The 21,017-nt window shown below is 35.4% G+C and overlaps 1 protein-coding gene across 1 annotated transcript; it reads right to left on the bottom strand.

Annotated features, from left to right (window-relative positions):
• Positions 1–5,534: 5,534 nt before the first annotated feature.
• Positions 5,535–5,906, bottom strand: LOC139432082 (uncharacterized). Its single transcript, XM_071200420.1, has one exon. It carries the CDS (start codon positions 5,904–5,906, stop codon positions 5,535–5,537), a length of 372 nt encoding a protein of 123 aa, XP_071056521.1.
• Positions 5,907–21,017: the final 15,111 nt, after the last annotated feature.

Raw genomic sequence — 21,017 nt, 5'->3', positions numbered from 1 at the left:
AAACTTTTCGGCGGCACCCTGCGACGAATAGGTCGACATGGTGGCGTCGTTTCTACGGAAGAAGAGGAAGAAGATGTATCAACAGTAGGCTCATCAGTCATCAGTAACCCGCTCCGCGGAATCCTCCTCCTTTTCCTCATTCGGTTTAACCTCATTTACAATTTCATTGTCTAGTATTTGGTTAACGTGGCGTTTCCAAATTATGTTATAATTTAATAATTTTATTTTATATACATTCATGCCTAAGGCATTTTATATTATTGCTGGTGACCAACGCGCTTTTAAAAACCTATAATCTTCAACTAGAACATTTTGATCAGGTAAAAATTGACATTTTCTATTTCCCTTATGATATCTCCTACCAATGAATTGTTTCTTTTTAATATTATTCTTTATTTCACTAAATTTTGTATCATCATTTTCAACCTTATATGGCTTTAACAAATCAAGCCTGTTTCGAATTTCTCTACCAAACATTAGTTTTGACGGAGATTCACCGGTAGTACAGTGTTTCGTGATTCTATAGGTAAATAAAAAGTTCGTTAGGTTGTACTCGAGTTCATTAACAGTTTTACAAGTACTTAGTTGCTTAAGTAAGAAATATTTCACCGTTTTAACGCTATTTTCAGCAGCACCATTTGAAGCAGGGTGATGTGGCAAACTTGTAATATGTTTTATATTATTTAATTTATAGAAAGTTTCTATATCGGTACAAGTAAGTTGAGTGCCATTATCGGAAACTATAATCCTTGGTATACCAAAATTTGCGAACAATTTTCTTAATTCCTTTATAGTGTTTTCCGATGTTATGGAAGACATTATGGATACATGTAACCATTTTGACAGAGCATCGGTCACAACAAAAAAATACTTATTTAATATTGGACCACAAAAATCAATGTGAATTCGATCCCAAACATTTTCAGGAATAGGCCAATAAATTAGTTTTAATTTGGGAGGGTTTTTCCGAATTGTTTGGCATATCTCGCAATTTTTAATTAATGTTTCTATGTTTTTATTAACTCTCCAGGACTCGCGCTGGCGCGCGGAGTGCGCCACGTTCTACAAAACAAGTGTAGTTTGTGGAATATTTTTTTTGCGTTTCTAGGCTCTTAGGTATTCTTTTAGTAAATCATTAGACGTCTGTGTGAGAAGTCGAATAAATATTTGTCTACTGGAGCACCGAGTTCCACGCGCGTCATCATGTAAGTATATGTATATATATATATAATGTTTAGAAATAGAGGTGATTCAAAAGTAGAGCATCAAAGTGAACCAACGCGATGATTTGAAGTCAAAATAAAAGAATATTATTTTTTCCGATTGGCTTCGATTTTCGAGATAATCGGCTTCAAAGTTTCGTTATCAATGTCGGTGATATCAACTGAAAGTTTTATAAAAACAAAAAGTAAAACAAATTACACGTAGAAACAAATTTGAAATCGAAAATGAAGAATGAAATTTTTTCCTATGAGAATCGTTCTTGAGATATTTACTTTTATTGTTTACTCCGGGGTAAAGGCTGTCCTAAGCAAATAAAGCTTTGAGGTCGATTGTGTTGAAAACAAAAGCCGTTTAGAAAAAATAATATTCTTTATTTTCGATTTAGAATAACCAGAAAAGTTAGCAACTTTTTGTTTTTATTGAACTTTTAGTTGTTATCCCCGACACCGACAACGAACTTTGAAGTAGATTATTTCGAAAACAAAGGATCGTAAGAAATGTGTTCTTTCATTTCGACTTCAAAAGTTCTATTTGGGGTTTCTTTGGTGCTTTACATTTGAACACTCAATTTCTCTGAGTTTTATTAGTATCATATGAATCTATCCCTCCCAAGAAAATATGTAATACTTTTCACTTAGGTCTACAAGAAGAGTGACAAATCCGCTAAAATGGCTACTCAACGATGATTCTGATTTAGAGAAAGAAAATCAGTGTGATAATGATGACAGTTCTGAAAGTGAAGATGAACAAATTAGTTACAGTGAGCATGACATAGAAAGCGAACAGAACTATGACTCGGGGTCGAGTGAAGATAGCGATGAAAGTTCTGATGAGTCTATGTTACTGGACAATGATTATTTCATCGGAAAAGATAAAGATTGTGCCTGGAAAAAAAATGTTTTAGCCGTAATTCTAAGACTAAAGGAAAAAACATCATAACAACTCGTCCTGGGCCAAAAAGAGAAGCTAAGGGTGTTACAAGTGAAATGTCTGCTTTTGAAAAAATTATTGACACCAATATAATTGACAATACACCTATCCCCCGATTTACACGGTACTTGTTTTACACGTTTTCGCTTTTACACGGTTTTCCAAATAAGTTTTTTTTTGTTTTTATCGCACTCTACTAAATGCTACTGTGATTGAACACGTGCACAGTGTACACATCTCACGGGGAATCCCGAGCTTATGTGCTGACTTAAAATATATTACATATTTTAACCTGTCAATGCATTTTATTTTTATTTCTGTGTACACCTAAAAATATTGAAAAAAATCACAACTGTTAAATAGCAAAATTATGCATTTTCTGCAAGCTTTTCGATTTACACGGTTTTGACTTGAAAATTTTTAATTTTCGATTTACACGTTTTTCTCAGGAACGTATCTATCGTGTAAATCGGGGGATAGGTGTATTGTGAACTATACTAACATTTACATAAACTCTCAATCTGAAAAATATGAAAGAACAAGAGATACAAAGGAAGCATCGCATAATGAAATAATGGCATTGTTAGGCTTACTCTACTTGATTGGCGCGAAGGAAGCTAATCATACAAACGTGAGGGAACTCTGGGCTAAGGATGGCACAGGGATGCAGATCACAAGAGTAACAATGAGTAACAAAAGATTCCTCTTTTTATTGTCATGCCTTCGATTTGATGACAAATCAACGAGAGACGAAAGAAAAGCTACCGATAAACTTGCTGCAATTCGAATGGTCCTTGGTGGATTTGTGGACAATTGCAAGAGTAGTTACAGTCTGAGTGAGTTTGTCACAATAGATGAAAAACTTCAAGCTTTTCGTGGTCGTTGCAGCTTTATCCAATACATACCTAACAAACCAGCGAAGTATGGGATAAAGCTATTTGTCCTCACAGATGCTAAAATATTCTTCACTGGAAATGTTGAAGTTTACTGTGGTAAACAGCCATTGGGACCCTATGATATAAGCAACTCACCTTCAGATGTAGTTCGTAGACTTGTCCATCACATTGAGGGTACCAAGAGAAACATCACTACCGATAATTGGTATACTAATTATAACCTGGCAAAGTATCTACTGGAGAAGAAATTAACATGTATCGGAACAATGAGAAAAAACAAACGGGAAATTCCCACTGAATTTTTGCATCAGAAAAATAGGCCCATCAATTCCTCATTGTTCGGATATCAAAAGGATGTTACTTTGGTATCGTATGTACCAAAGAAAAGTAAGGCTGTAGTGCTGCTTTCTACCATGCATGACAAAGGTGTCATAGATGAAGAAACACAGAAGCCAGAAATAATCCTGGATTATAATTCTACAAAAGGAGGTGTAGATACCGTAGACCAAATGTGTAGTTATTATTCTGTTGCACGTATCACAAGGAGGTGGCCTTTAGTAATATTTTACAGTCTCTTGGACATAGCCGGTATAAATGCCCAAGTAATTTATTTTTCCAATGAAAATAAAAAAATACCGAGGAGGTTATTTTTGAAGAACCTGGCATTTTCCTTTATGAAACCATATCTCATGGAAAGAGCTAAAGTGCCTTCCCTGCCGGCAGATATCTCAGTCTTCCTTCAACAATACAAAGGTCCTGAAGACAGAGTTGTCGGGGAGCCTTCTTTCAAGAGATGTGGTAGATATGTGACATGTGGACGTGCAAAGAACGTCAATACTACAATAAGATGTGGATCTTGTAATAACTTTGTTTGTAAGAAACATGTAAACATCACATATCTATGTGAAAAGTGTAAGGGTGTGGGGGACAGTGATTCACAGTAAATAAGTCAACAAATAACTACATTGATCAAAGAATCAATGGAATTATTCTAATAAGTGGTAACAACATTTATGAGTTCTCTGTTTAGTAATACACATCCCAAAATAACATTATGAGTAAAGTAGTAGGAGTAAAGGATTATTATTAAGATTTATATATTTAAGATATTTAAGTTTATAATAATAATTATTATTAATATTAGTTATTAAAAATAAAATAATATTACTAAAAATTATTTAGTATCAATTCTTGGCGGCAAAGAGAAATGAAAAATGGAGCACGCAGTGCGCCGCGCGAGTACTGGAGTAAAAATCTTAGCGCGAGTCCTGAAGGGTTAAAGAATTTGATTTCATTTTTAACTTAGCCCTTGACAATGGTTTCCCCATTGGTAAGATCAATCATTTGATTAATAAGATACGTATACAAAGAGATCCTTTATTTACAAAACATAATACTGATTCTTTAATTTATAAACCTCTACAATTTAATGCTTTAACAGCCAAATTTCACAAGATTTTTTCTAATTACAATATTAAAATAGATTTTTCAAATCGTAATACTAGTTTAAATTTATTAACTAATCACACTAAAAAAGTTTTCAATATATTTGATGAGAGCGGTGTATACTTGGTCAGATGCTTTAATTGTAAAGGTATATATATCGGACAAACGGGGAGGAGGCTGGAGACTAGAATCCGGGAACATAAAGTCAAAACAAATTCTAATATCTTCAAACACCACATAGAAACTGGTCATAATATAGATTATGGAGGAGTTGAACTTTTACATTCATGTAATAAAAGCAATAACTAGATTTTCTTGAAATTTTAGAAATTACTAAACATAAATATATTAATAATTTTCAACTCCTGAATAAACAACTTCAACTCTTTCGCAAACCTATTTTTTCATATCTAATTAATTTCAATTTAAAGATTTAATTTTTTAAATTGTTTGTTGTTTCCGGTTTTATTGCGTTCTTATGTTTCTGGTTTTCGGTCGCCAGTCTCTTCTTCTCGTTCCGCCAAGATGGTCATACCTGTGTCGTAATAATTTATTGTTGATTTTCACGAAGAATTTTATTTAAACTCAACTAAAGTTTTTATTCTAAGTTTTGGCTTTAATTGATTTGGTTCATTGTTTTTTAGATTACATTATAACTTTTTTACGCATCACGTCACGTCTCATGTCTCCTCCATTTTGATTTTTTGCGAATTTAACGATTTTTCTGGTTACTGTATAAAATTTAAATTTGTTCACTTTTTCAAAAATTTTTCAACATTTCAAAACGTTTTTTAAAATGATTACATCTGTTAGCTTCGCTTATTGACAGTGAGTATTTTGTTTTGTTTCTTTTGTTACAAATTTTTTTGTTTTATAAGATAGATTAATTGCATTATTTTTACTTCTATATAGTTTTCGGCTGAGGATGGAGTTGTAAACTTCGAAACCGGTCCCGATTAAAATATTTACGCAAGTGCAAAGTTAACATATTTTGTTTTATTTAATTCTATATTCAAATTTTACTTGCAACATGGATATCTATCTTATGTTCCATAAAGTCTTGATAAATTCCGGAAGGGAATCATCCCATGACGTTTTCAATTGCCATAGCTGTTGTATCAAATGTTTGGCCTTTAATGTACACGGTGTTAAAAATCCTAAGGGATCGTAGATTCTGGCGATCTCTGATAGAATTGTTCTTTTTGTACATTGAGTAACACGGGCTGTATATGAATAAGTAAATGTATCCTTGACTGGATTCCACTGCGAGCCCAGGACTTTGACGCAATTTATTTCTTCACATTCGAAAGATATTGTTGATAATTGATCAGAAATAGGGACAGACGATAATACTCTTTCATTATTACTAGCCCATTTACGAAGTTCAAAACCACCCTTTTGTAAAACCATTATTAATTCTTTTTGTAACTTAAGTAGACCATCGATGGTGGAAGCACCGGTGACGATATCATCTACATATACAGGAGGTTGTATCTGAATGACATGCCCAAACTTCAGGGGGTGATTCTTTAGGCAATTTTAAGGGTACTTTAATATGTGAACCATGGGCGACTTCGGCTCCCCTAAGGAGCTACACCCCTCCAAAAATGGCGGAAAATTTTGGTTTAACTATAAACGCTAGGAAAATGAAATTTCGGGAATATGTTTCACTCATAATAGGGCACATTTTGACCCTATTTGCACTTTCAACCTACCGTTCTAAACTACTAAACGTAACCACCCCCTTTACATTTTTGCTAACATTTTTTTTATGTAGATGATAAATACATTAGAAAAATTTTTCATAGGTAGATGAAAGTATCCTAAAACTTTTTTATTTCTCTAAAATTTTTTCAAAAACGACTAATTTTTGAGAATAAAAATAATAAAGCAAACACTGCCCGTTAAATAACGGGGTTGTCGATCAAAAGTTGAAATGAATTTTGAATGAAAAAATCTTAGTAGGCTTTGCAATCGTTGTCAGAAATATTTTTGACGTTTAAATGTCAATTTTTCTTACTATTATTATTGTTTTTCAAATTAATTTTTGAATAAAGTTCTATCGCATTTAGGCTCGTTTACTCGACGTTTCAAAATTTTAAATAAAACAATACTAAAGTAAGAAAACTACTGATATTTAAACGTCAAAAATATTTCTGACAAAGATTGCAAAGCCTACTAAGATTTTTTCATTAAAAATTCATTCCAACTTTCGATTAACAACCCTACAGCTTAACAGTTAATGTTTGCTTAATTATTTTTTTCTCAGAAATTATTAATTTTTAGAAGAACATCAGAGAGACAAAAAAGTTTTAGGATAGTTTTATCTATCTAACTGAAATTTTTCCAATGTATTTATCATCTTCATAAAAAAAATCTAGGCATAAATTGAACGGGGGTGGTTACGTTTAGTTGTTTAGAAGGGTAGGATGAAAGTACAAATAGGGTCAAAACGTGCCCTATTATGAGATAAACATATTCCCCAAATTTCATTTTCCTAGCGTTTATAGTTTTTGAAAAAAGCAAATTTAACCAAAATTATATGATACACCCTGTATATGATGGTTTTTTTAGTGATTCAGAAGCCATTGGAAATTCTTGTGAATATATATAAATTGGACAACTCTAAAATTGTGCGAAACGCCAAAAAAGGTGATGAAGCAAGCCCATATGTTACGGTATTCAAACGATATTCTTGGATTGGTTTATCAGGAGATGATCTCCAAATGAATCTTTGGTAATCTCTGTCTTGGGGCCTTTGAAGAATTTGCCTATACGTTTGTTTTATATCGATAAGAAGGTTATCATTTAGAGATTTCCCATTTGACGATCGCGCTGAGGCGTCGAAAACTACTCTTAGTTTAGTGCAGGCATTTTCTGCTCGTAATACACAGTGGTGTGGAATATAGTATGCTAAAGGAGATTTAGTAGATTCATCAGAAATGATACTCATGTGTTCAGATGATATATAATCATTCATAAATTTTGTATAATCGTTTCTTAACTCCACATTTTTGGAAAATCTGTATTCCAGAGAATGAAAACGTTTTAAGGCAGTTTGATAGGAATGGCCCAAGCATGGTTTATCACTTTTGAATGACAAAGATACAATAAACCGCCCTGAATCAGTTGTTTCTCTTTAGACAATGAGGGTTTTAGATTCGATCTCCCAAAATCTCTTCAGGCATTGATCTAAGGGATTTTCAGTTGTTGAGAGACAAGTTGTCAACGAATATGTTGAAGGAGACCTGGATCGGCCCATTAGAATCCATCCACTCGAAACTCGTGAACCAGTGAGGATGTGCGGTACTAATTCCGCTCCAAGTAATAAGTCAACTTCTTTTACTTTAGAGAGTTCTTCGGAGTGATATTCTAATTTACGAAGATGGGGATATGATTTTATATAACTTGACATTAGTGGTTCAAATTCAGGTGTAGTGTCGGTACAAGGCTTAATAAGACAATTAACAGATCGTCGGTTGCATATTGATGTCATGAAATTGAGGCCTCGGATTTCAATTGAAGTTCCAAAGGTGCGATGGAGTTGAAGACGTTTCGACAGTTTATGAGTGATGAAATTCGACATGCTGCCAGAGTCGATCAAGGCTCGTACGACATGAAATTGTCCAAATCGATCTTTAATGTGGAGCAACGCAGTTGGCAGGATCACATGGGAGACTTGCGGTGACGATGACGTAGTTTCAGCATTCAGATTGCAATTGGTAACTTCAAGGAACTGAAGATAATTGTGGAGGTTTTAGATGCAGTAAAGAATGATGAGGTTGTTGACAATGCTTGCAGCGTCGTGTTGATAAACATTTATTAGTTGAATGTTTTGAATTTAACCAATTTCGACAAAAATTATTTTCTCTAGCATAATTAAGTCTTTCAAGAGGTTTTTTGGAATAAAAGTTGTTGCATCGATAAATCGGGTGTGCTTCTGAACACAATGGACATTTAGTATTCAGTGGTGAATGTTCAACTTTCAGATTGACAGAAGATTTTGTTGGATAATGAACAGAAGTTTTATTATAATTACGGGAAGTGGTTTCACATGTAGTGAGTTGTACTGCATCCAACGCCTTTGCTTGGTTTTCTAGGAAATCAATCAGTTGTTGATATGTAGGAATTTCGTGTGAGCTGTGCTCAGTCTCGAATTTAGTTTTGGTAGATTTATTAAGTTTTTGTAAAAGAATGTTGAATAACAGAAAATTCCACTGATCCACAGGGAAGCCAAGACTTCTGAATCCTTCGAGATTTTTTTTAAAAGTATCGACAAGTAAACGAACTGCTTTTGGAGATGATTCGGATAACGATTTTGTCTGTTGTATTTCGTTGTAATACATAGTAGCGAGATGTCGGCAATTCTGATATCTGCCCTTTAAGGTGGTATAAGCAATGGTGTAATTGTCTTCCGTCACTGGCAAGCCTTTTATTAAGTTCAAAGCTTCATCTTTCAACGAAGTCAGGAGGTATTGATATTTTGCTACTTTGGATAGAGACTCGTTTTCATGAATCATGGTTCTAAATAGATCAAAGAATGTAGGCCAGGCGTTATGATTCCCATCAAAAACAGGTATCGTTAAATTCTTCGTATGTATTTTCTGCATCTTTAGCTCGTTCTTTGAACATGAGATGTTGTATAGGATCGTTAGGAAGATTTTGTGCAAGTTTCAAAGATTCTGTGAGATGATTTACAAAGCCAGTACGGCGTAAAGTGAGTTTGACGAGTTTTTCTGCCATGATGAAAGAAAACGATAATTATATAGGGGTTGTAACTTCTGAAGGCCAAAAGCACAATTGCAGTAATAATCCCAATAATTATTCTTAGGGAAAATTAAGATAATAAACCCCAAGGGGTTAAAGAAATAAATTCTAAACGTAACGATTCCACGTGGCAGATAATCTTCAACTGGGTATAAAGAAGAAATAATAATTCCAAACAATATATGTATATTCTAGGGGAATAAAAAAAAATAATTCCAAAAGGAAGAAAGAGAAAAGAAAATATATATATTGCAAGGGGAATATGTAATAATAAAAAAAAAGAATACTTCCAAAAGGAAGAATGAGAAAAAAAAAAAGATATATTCCAAGGGGAAAAAAATAAGAATAATTCCAAAAGAAAGAATGAGAAAAAATAGATATATTCCAAGGGGAATATGGATTAAAATAATAATTATTATTATAATTCGACAATGATTTTTATGAAGAACAGAAAAATATTCCACAATAAATTCTAAAAATAAATTGAACCACTTTTTTGTTGCAACTTCGAACCAAATTCACCAGATGTGGGTGATACGAATGTGAGCGCGTGGCAACGGGAAAGAGATAATTAATTTAAATGGGAAAGAAAAGAAAAAAATAGATTCCGGAATAGATCCGGCTCGAAGGACCAATGTTTGCTCGAAAACGGTTCGGAAACAAAGTAAAAGGTACTGATTTAAAAAAAAATTCAGAAACAAGTTCGAAGTGTTTCGAACTTGTTTCTGAAGAAGGTTGCAACATGGCATCCGAAACGTCAAACATTTTTTCAAAAACGCACGGCTTAACCCGAAAGATTCTAGGTCTAGTGTTAATTCTTGTGATAGTGCTAGTTTTAGTTTAATTAATATCGGCCGTGAAAGCCTTCGTACTTATATTATGAATAATTATTATTATTAATTTTTTGCTTTATTGTCCCTATCGCTGTTCCCTTTCAATTTCGACACTATATCACAGTTTTTATAAATATTATAATAATGCGTAACTTATAAAAGTAATTTTTAAAGATCGCGTTACAATAATCGTTTAAAAGGCGAAGTCAAGTGTGTGGGTGGTTCGAGTCGAGCCGTATTTCTTCAATTTTTGCTAAGAGCCCGCGCTTGCGCAGCCACTACGGAAGAACATGTTGGGGATGTGAAGAAAGAAGTCAGCGATGGCTTTAAAAGTAATTAATTTATTCTTATTTAATTCCTACCTTTTTATTTATTTATTTATTTAGTTTTTTTTCGTAGTGGCTTGGGAGGAAAACGAGAACCTCAAGTCGCCCTCACCCCACTCGAAAGATGTAGCGAAAGAATCCAGCAATGCTTTTGAAAGTAAGTACTTAATTTTTTCTTTTTTAATTCTTATCTCTTTAATAAATTACATTTTCTGCTTTTTACTCATAGCAGCTTGGCAGGAGGGTGATGGTCCTAGGTCACCCTCACCTCGCTCGAAAGGTGAGGTAATGGATGATGAGGAGCTCATCACAATTAATGGTCATGATGAGGACTATGCGCGGGGCATATCGGATTTACAACAAGCATGGGAACATTCCCATCGATACGAAAGAGTGGCATCGCCTCCAACACTAATCCCGTTGGAAACATCTAAATCTACCCGACAAGCATGGGGACATTCCTATCGATACGAAAGAGTGGCACCCCCTCCAACACTAATCCCGTTGGAAACACCCAGATCTTCCCGCTATTATGCCCCTAGAGGATTGGAAAAAGCCCCCCAAAAATCGTTATCGGAAAATAAGACGATGATCAATATTTTAAAAAAAATCGTTGATTTAAACGAAAAAATGTATAGAATTTTAGAGAAAAAATAAAAAAAGTTAATTTTTATTGTTTTTTATTATATTTACTTACGTGTACACTTTAACATTTCTTCTTAGTTTAATTTATTCAAACCAAATTTTAAAAATTTTGAAATTAACTTTACATTTTCAATTGCGCAATTACTAAATGAATTATTGTGATATACACAACTATTTTGCGATGTTGAAAGTAATGGACAATTTAACTTATCCTGTAAATTAATAATTACAGTTTTTGTCTCTGGTAGTAAATCCCGTAACACCGTTTCCTTTTGCGAACTCTTTACAAATATCACCTCCGCTTCACATGTATGCTCGAGCAGAATTTCTCTAAGTCGATTGTAGGCTACATATCCATCGTCATAGTTTAAATGTTGTAAGTTGTTTTGTTCCCAAGCAATCTGTCGTCGTTCGCGTTTATTAAGCTTTTCATGAGCTACGTCGGCTTGAAAAAGGAAATGGGAAATCGAATAACCATCACTTATAGCTAATTCTTTTACCCGAAACCCCGATAATAGAGTAAAGCCCTGCATATCAATGATTTTTATTGGATTTCGTGATGCCATAATTTTCAAACGATGTAAACGTTTTAGAATTGGAGATATCAATTCCTCTGTTTCTTTAATTCGCTTCAAAAATCTTGCTCTATCTCTGGCTACTTGTTCCCAGCTAGGAATGTCGATATCAACTAATTCGATTTCATGAACGGTTACACTTCGACAAAACTTGACCTTCCTGCTCATTTCCCTCCTTCTCGTAAAATTATCGAATTACATGTATTTAATTTAAATTTTAGCCTTCGAGGTGTGTGGATCTTTTTCTTACCACCAACATTTTTTACCGCCTTTTTTGCTATACCCAATGCATATTTCGCATTCTTATTTAAATTTTCATTAGGGAAATTTTTCGATTTTAATTTAATTTTGATCGGTTTCAATACGTTTGAATTAAAAACAACAGAGCCTCTATTTTTATGTAGCCCTCTCCTTCTTCGTTTATACTCCTTCATACCTAATCCTAATTTCCTTTTTGTTTTCATACCGCGTTTAAAGTAGTGAAGTAATGCCGGTTCTTGAGCGGAAGTCAATCCCCCATCCCCCTAATCCCCCATGACGTCACTTCCGGTGTCATCCCACTTCCGGTATCTTATCACTTCCGGTATCTTGTCACTTCCGGTATCTTGTCACTTCCGGTGTCATCTTCAACCCCATGTTAGTGCCCTATTGACCCCTTCAACCCCCATCCCCCCTTCAACCCCATGTTAGTGTCCTAATGGACCCTTCAACTCCATGTTAGTGCCCTAATGGACCCTTCAACCCCATGTTAGTGCCCTATTGACCCCCTTCAACCCCCATCCCCCCTTCAACCCCATGTTAGCGCCCTAATAGCTTCCTACTACCCCGCTTCAACCCCCTACGATAGGGGATGATGTTCTAGTGCCCTAATGGCTCCCTGCAACCCCCATCAACCCCAAGCCTCCCCCTACGATAGGGGATAACGCTCTAGCGCCCTAACGGTCGGTTAAATTTTTTTTTTTGCCAACGCTCGAACCCGGGCTGTCTGGTTGAGAGTGGGGCGTCTTGCACGCTAGGCTACCGAAGGAAATGAGTTAAAAGTGTTTAAATAACGTTCAAATAGAGATGACGACGGCGCTCATACGTTTATCAGCGGAAGTTAATCCCCCGCGGAGCGATGACAAATACGACGACGACGACGACGATGACGTCGACGATCATATGCTTATCAGCGGAAGTTAATCCCCCGCGGAGCGATGACTGAATTGAAATAATACTTACCTTAAAATAGGTTATTTATTATTATTACTATTGATTGATTGACTGATTGATGGTAGGAGGAAGAGAAAATCACAAAAAATTAAAGCTAATACATATATTAAAAATTTAAATTTAAATTTAAATTAAACATACTCGAATAAAATGATAGTATTTTCTACTTAACCTACTTAAATATATTTAAACGTTATTCGAAATAGTTGTAAAATGACCCCAAGCCAATGTTTTAATACCATCGGCATCGATAAATCGCTTTGAATCATGTGGGGAAAAGGCCAATTTGTTTTGTAAAACGGTAAAACCGTGTGGTTAAAACTTCTAAATAATAACTATTCTCTACACAATACGGAATTTGAATGTAAACAGTCGAAATAATTTTGAAATGAAAGTTTTTGTTTAACCACAGCTTTCCTAATACCTTTAGATTTTTTAGTAACCCGCCCATCAGCAGCCCGATTTGCGTACACCTTCGATCTTAAGCCAATAAATTCGACCATTACGTTTCCGCAATTTTCATCTTTCATCTTACCTAAAACCGCTTTATTTTGCAAGGGGATGTCAAACCGATTATCGGGACTGTAGTTAGATATATCAAATTTATCTAAATTTAATTTAACATCGTTATACACATCGTCAGACTTAATTAGTACGGTGAAACTGTCGGTATCCATGTAACACAACTGAACGTCCTCGCCGTATTTAGGTTTTAAAAAATCATAATAAAAATCGTACATTAATCATTTTGAGAGTTCTAAAACTGTAAAACCAACGTATAGAGGTTTATCGTAAACGATATGAAGACGCTCCCTTTGAATTGCCGAAAACGTTTCTGTGAATACTTTAACACTTTTAAAATTTAATTTAGCGATTAAACTCCGAGCTCCAAGTCTAGGTCGACCTGCGGTTTCGCCAGACCTGATATCGTCCCAACTGGTTACTAAGCGGACGTCGACTCGCTTATCAACATTTTCCATGGTTTTACCGAAAACTGCGTTGTTCATTAATTTAAAAAAATCCTTTTCAAAATCATTTTTAGCCGATTGGCGTAACTCTGTATTTTTATCTATATATGACTTTAACCAAGGGGATTGTTTAAACGATAAAACTCTATTTACTTTACTTATAATTAATCCGTGTGCAACGGCTTGTTTTAAATTTCTGTAATGAATTACATAATTTGTCTTATCAAATAAATTTGGAATTAATCGTTTATCACTCTCACATTTACAGTTAGGGGGGATTAAATTTTCGGCTAAGAAAGGTAGATCATTATGCAGGTTGTGCAAGTGTTCGGGATACGCAATATCCACGTCTAAAATATATCCGAAATCGTAATCATCGGCTATATTATTAAAATCAAAAATTTGAATTTCGTTTTCAGTCAACCATTTAAAGTCGGAAACGGTCATAAATTGAGACATTGCCTACCCATACAAATTATTAGCGTCCCAATACATTAAAAATTTTGAGGGTGAATTAGCATCATAATTTTCCATATATTTATTGTTTGCTTTAGCATGTCGTAGGGAGCATTGTGAAATACCCCCACGGATACCTTTTTTAACGAAATGAACTTGATCTATATCCGTTAACAATTCCAATTTAATTTTCGTAAATTTTAGCATAGCATCCCAAGATAACTCCGGTGCCTAAACCGTACGTTTTGAAACATACCCGTCTAAATTTCTCAAATACATCAGCTAATAGAAGAACATCGGTCTTTAAGTATAAATCGGAATAATCCTTAAAAGTATGACAATTAAATTTCTTCCAAACAGTTTGGGCATGGGTATATTGCTCATCAGATATTCCCTCTAAATTTAAATTATTAAAAAATGCCTCTTTAGGGGGTAAGGATGTGGTATTAAGCCTATCAAATGATGACATAAAGGTGTAGGGAAAGATTCCCTTTTTGGTCAGCAATTTAAAATAATCATTGTGTGGGTAAAATTTACGCACGTTAATAAAATCAAACTCATTAAGGTTACCTGCTAAAGAATCTAATGAAGATGCCATGAACCGAAATGAATCAACAAATCTTAATTTAAAGAAAACATTTTCAACAGATTTGTCTTCGCTAATTACCTTATCAACAAACACTCTTTTACTAAAACTAATGCATCTCTCTTTATTATTAGGTAACACATCAAGTCCATCTTTGTCTGCATCACCCATTTCTTTAATAAATAAATGACAATCATACCCACTAAAGTTATGAAAAAATATCGGAATAAAATTTTGAAGTTTGAAATTTAGATTACAATTTGAATGGGTGGGACCTCGGTATTTGCCGCTAATATGACAATGATCACGAACCTTAACCTGGTTTGAAGTAAAAGAATTTTGACAAATAATACAATTTTCAGCCGATTCGAAATGCCGTTGCTCATCGGCCGTTAAAGGTATCATTGGTTTTACAGTTTTAAAGTACTTGTTGTAAAGTAATTTAACATCATCAATTAATTTAGAGATAAAAATTTTAGGCGCATCCGGTCCCGTATACGTTTCAAATTTATTTAAACTGCTATCAATATTGGAAACAATGTAATAAGCAAAACTGTACGGTTGATGTTCCTCAATTTTTTCCGTAAAAGATTTAGCGCTACTCTGCTTACAATAATCGATCGGTTTTAAAAGCGATTCAAAGTCGGCGTAAATGACAAAGGGTGCCATCTGAGCGAATTTATAATTGTTAAATTCTAAAATATTTTGCGGAGTTTTTAAACCGAAAAAGTTTGGTTTAGATTTTAAATCGGTTGTAGGTAAAACGGTCATCACATGATTACAATCATAAGTCTGATGTGTGAGTAACTTGTCTGCGGATGAAAACCGCGTTAAACATCCATCACAAAGGTGTATAGAATGTTCGCGGCGCGTGACTTGACTCGATATTAGCCTTGAAAGATTTTTAATTAAAACGAAATGTCCCTTCCCGTTTTCGTATAGATAAAGCAAATTTATATGATTATCGCGTCTTTGTTTGGTAAAATAAATTGGCCCTTCCACCGTGTATTTACCACTACTACTACTACTACTACTTAACAATTCGTAAACATTAATACTTAAATTATTTAATTTTTCTACATTAATGATATCTTTTAAAGTAATAGGAAATGTACTTGACTATAATGAGGGTAGCTTGTAGTTCGATCGTGACTATGATTTGCAGGATGAAGAGCCGCCGTCAAACACCACGCTAAACAAGCATCGTCCTCATAGTTTTTAATATTTACGCACGCATGTTTTTCAGCAATTACCTGAGGTAAACGTATATACGATGACCCGGGTATAGGTTCAAATTTATTAATATTATGCAGGAGGTGAGATACGGAGAAGAAGGCCCACCCAGAGTCGCGTTCTTGAATTCTTCGCTTTGAGCTAAAATTTCCCTACACATCCCAACATACACCTCATGCAAATGTGTACCCACCGAAACAACTTGAAATTTATAATTAAAATTTTTCTCGGACATTAATACGTCTTCATCCCCATTTTCATCATACGCGGCTTTAACATAATTCGCAAAAAACTCAATCTGAACCTTTATAGAGGGGCCACAGCGATCTAAACTAACCTCAATCATTCGTTTAACGGCTCCCTCTGATTTTGTTAGGAACGATGGTATATCATCATCGGCCAACACGTCTGCGACTCTATAGGTGCAAACTCTACCTTTAAAACATGATTCCAATCTATCGACGTTATCTTCACCTTCGACCGGGGTTGCATGTTCCAATCTTAGATGAGTCCGTAGGTGAGTGGTAGATATAAAGCCAACACCGCAAATTGGACATAAGTTGGAGGGTTGCCGCTGCTGTTGCTGCTGCTTAGGTGAAGGACGTGATGATGTTGATGACACATGTTGAACAGGCTCCGCTGACGTACTTGATGAAGGGTTGGAGGGTTGTTTAGGTGGATGACGCAATGATGCCTGTTGAACCGGACCGGCCGATGTACTTTGTAAAGATGGTGGCGGCGGCGGCGCAACATAACGTGGAACATTTAGTCCATGTACGCTTCTTTGATGGTGTTTCAATTTGTCAGATCTTGAATAAACTTTTTCGCAGATACTGCATTTAAAGTTCGATTCCCGCACATCACCGTGTTTCACACGTATATGCCGGGTAAGATTGTGTTTCAAGGTAAACGCACCGTTACACACTTTGCAAAGAAACATTTTATTACGAAATTGAATAAATGTACGCGACGACCGCTAACGCTGAACTGATAAGCAGCTAGGCGTGTGATTAGAGTTATGGCGGTCGGTCGACACTATCACGAGGTGATCACGTGATCCGATAGGCGCGGCCGACAATATCACGAGGTGATCACGTGATCAAATAGAAACTGTTGTAGTGGAGTTTATTATTTCCAAGTATTCCATCACATAAAAATTAATTTCCGATAAATTATTTAAACAGAATTCTTCAATGGACGTCGTGTTATACATATCATCGTCGTCGTCAACAAGCTGTAGAGATTTAATGTATTCCCTAAAATTTAAGCTATCCAAAAGGTTCATTTTATAGGTAATTAGCTTCTCTATTGCGAAAATCTTATCGATATCCGTTGAATGAAGTAAAATCGGTATGAATACACCACTTTCAGAATCCTCAATCACATACGTTAGATACAGGTAATCATCATCATCGTCAAATTCGACCTTTAGGTTACCTTCGGCTAATGGTAGTGTCTGCGAGGAAACTTCTACATTGAAACGTATCAGTTTAAGGGTAGATATTAGGTGTTTCCAATCTTGACGTAAAAACGTAATTTGATGCGACTGGGATTCCAAACCTTTGCATGTTCTAACTACGAACTTTACACAGGTTGTACTCCCTCTAGCGACGCTAATTCCAACTTTAATGCTGAAAGATTCGGTTGAAAATTGCGTTTCCCCGATAAATTTAGTCTTCTTTTTTATCAATTCACGATACCGTTTCCACTGCGCGCCGATTGAATTCCAATAATCCAAGCCCATCTCTTCACAGACGTCGCTCACTCCTCCCTCGATATCCATTTCCAATGGAGAACTGAATTTAAATGCACGCGACGGGTAAATATAATTAATTACCCCCTCTCCCCGCCATCTCAATAATTTATGGGAATTGAGAGATTGGTTGAAATGATTGTTGAGAGGAGAGATTTCAATTGATCTAAAATTGATATATAGGGGCAAGTTATCCGTAATATCGATAGACTCTTGTCAGAGGTGCCTACAACCTCCTTTAAATATTCATCGTATTGGAGGATTCGATCGCCAACAAAGAAATTAAATATGCCGTCAGAACCTTTGTAAATCCCATTGAAAGAAGTTGGGATTCCCGGAAAAAGTTCACCAATCGAAACTATAACTCTCTCCTTTCTAAAGTAATTAAAATCCACTTGAATTGCGTACATATCATCGAAAAATATGTAAGGTAAACCGTAATTGCTTGTAACTATCCCGTTAACTCGAGTAAAATTATTAAACCCTAACTCGGTCGAAGTGAACGGCCACACAGACCGCACATTCATACTCTTAAAATCAATTCTGTATATTGAATTTTCCATTATAAGTATAAGGTCACCTATAGGCGAGATAGACACTTTATAACTATAGTCTACAGTACGAAAAACATTCCTCAAAGTCGGCAGCCAATCATTTATGTCTATAGGATTGGGTTGTTTAGGTCGTTTAGACTTTAAATCTATTAACCAAACCCATTGTTTGTAAAACACGTACATGGTTTGATAGTTAATCAAAAAACCGGAAAACTTTGAATCCACATCACAAACGTCTCTAAAGGGTGAGGGTTGAACGGCAGGCTTTGTCGTAGACCGACTCGTTGTGGTCCTATATGATGACGTAACGTGACTTGAAACAGTCGATGATGTATACAGTTTGGGTCTACCATATATAGCTTGAATTGCCACAATATCTCTGCTATTCAACTTGAAATCCTCAATTCTCATGTTACCATAGTTGGGATGCATGATGGAATCGAGTTCAACTCGATGCATTAAACCTAAGGAATGTCCAATTTCATGCACCATTACCAAAAATAGGTTATATTTCCCATCTACTGTAGAGTTGAATAAATCAAACTCTACATCTGAATTTATGTGGATTTCAACATTACGTCCATTAATATAAGGATAGTATGCGTGAGCTAAAATTCCATTTTTGAATTTACTACCACACATTGATCCAACGTTCCTTATGCACGTATGGTTGTAACCTTTAAACCCGATTAGAATGTTGACGTCGGTAAACGAGCTCTGAAACTTTAAATCTATATGCTTAGCCCAAACCGCAAATGCCCTTTCAACGATATTGGGAAAGCCATCTGGATATTTATTATAGATGGCCCATTTAACTATTGGGATCCCCCACTTTCGATGTATCGTACGTTTAGCGTCTACTGAAATGTCTTCCAAGTCTTTATTCCCACATCTTGGTTTACCAATCAAATCCAAAGTTTTAAAATCAACTTCACCCGATACTGGCAGGTGAAAATATCCCTGCAATTTACGTAACCCTTCCGTCATTGTTGTTGTATATCCCATTTGATGATGATGATGTAAACCGCTCACATTCCCATTTAAATATCCAAATGCTTTGAGATATTTATAGATTTCCATATCCCTATCGTACATCAAATCTTCCATTAAAATTCGTATTGGAAGCGCCCAGAGCGTATATACTAAAATAACTCTCGCAATGTACATGTTTGCGTGATGGAGGTCAGACACTGAATGCATGAAGGATTCAAAAATAAATACAATAAATAAAAGTTAATATATGTATTAAAAAAAATTTAACAACTTCTTATACAACACGTCTATGCAAATTACATAAAAAATTCTTTAAAATTATGGCGTTATTTTGCGAGCAAACTGCGGGAGCATCGTTGTGGAACCAGCATGGATTGGAAGTTGCCGTCAATTTAGTATCTTCTTCAACCGCCTTCTCAGAAAACTCCGAGGCAATATCCCTGACCGTCAAATTCCGATGACATCGGAACCGATAATAGGGTCTGCTTTCCAAAAACTCCCTCTTCTGGCTACCCTTCACATACACCTCATCATAGAACGACAGTATATTATCCAGTAAATTTAACCCCATCGACAGGTCCATCCATCCTCCAATATACGATAGTTTATGGTGATTTCGCTCTAAATACTTGGCGGATCGTTGATCTTGAACCGATAAGCATCGAAAGGGTCTGTCAGCCTTGAAGTGGAGATGTACGGCATAGTCGGTGATAAGGTCCAGAAGTGTGAATTCTTTAACTATGAATTCAGAGTCTATATAGAACCCCTGAATATCAACTACCGCTCTACGCAACTCCATAACTCAGACTATGATGCGCAATCGAAATTGATTCAATCAATAACGATTGAGACCTCCCCATTCAGCGGCTTATAGGTATACATAGATTCCTGTATTAGGATACAGTATGCCTTCGTGTTGGCGGGAAAATCTTTATCACTCTGAATTTCAAGCCGTACTTCACATGATGCAGATGGCGCTGCCTCCTCATCATTATTCTTTGTGGTATCAATTACGAATAGAGGTCTTTTCTTGAAACTGTTGAAATCCATTATCGGTTGTTTTCGGTTAGATTCCCAAATGTATGATTGAAATTCCGTATACATTTTATATAGTTCAACGTAGTTTTCCTTCGTAAAATCCAAATTCATAGACTCGAATGGGTAGGAATATGAATTTAAATAGACTTGAAAATCTATAATGTTCAAGTGGTCAAACAGCGTACAATCAGATTTCGGCTGATCCTTTCGGTTGGTTTGGAATGCCACTATGACATATTGCGGTCTACCCCTGTTAGTAGTTGATGTAACAGGCCAAATCTCTTTATTCCCCCGCTTCATAGATGGCAATTCATAAAACGTCCATTTACGAAAAGGTACAGCTATATTCGAATTTTTATTTAGTCCATCCAAAAGTTTAATCTTTATCGATGGACTGGGATAAACATGCTTCGCCAGTAATGACACTGTCTTTAGGGTAAACTCTGCAGTGCTGGGGTCGGCTTTAGTCGATATAGATTTAAAACAGTTTGAATCTGTGCGGCTTCTGACAAACCTAAATTTGAAACGACCTCTCATAACTTGATTGTAGTCTCTAAATAATCCAAAAATGTGCACAAGTGG

This window comes from Onthophagus taurus, chromosome 11 (genome assembly GCF_036711975.1).
Source record: "Onthophagus taurus isolate NC chromosome 11, IU_Otau_3.0, whole genome shotgun sequence".
Taxonomy (NCBI): domain Eukaryota; kingdom Metazoa; phylum Arthropoda; class Insecta; order Coleoptera; family Scarabaeidae; genus Onthophagus; species Onthophagus taurus.
The sequence above is the reverse complement of the archived record's forward strand: the minus strand, read 5'-3'. Positions and strand labels throughout refer to the sequence as shown.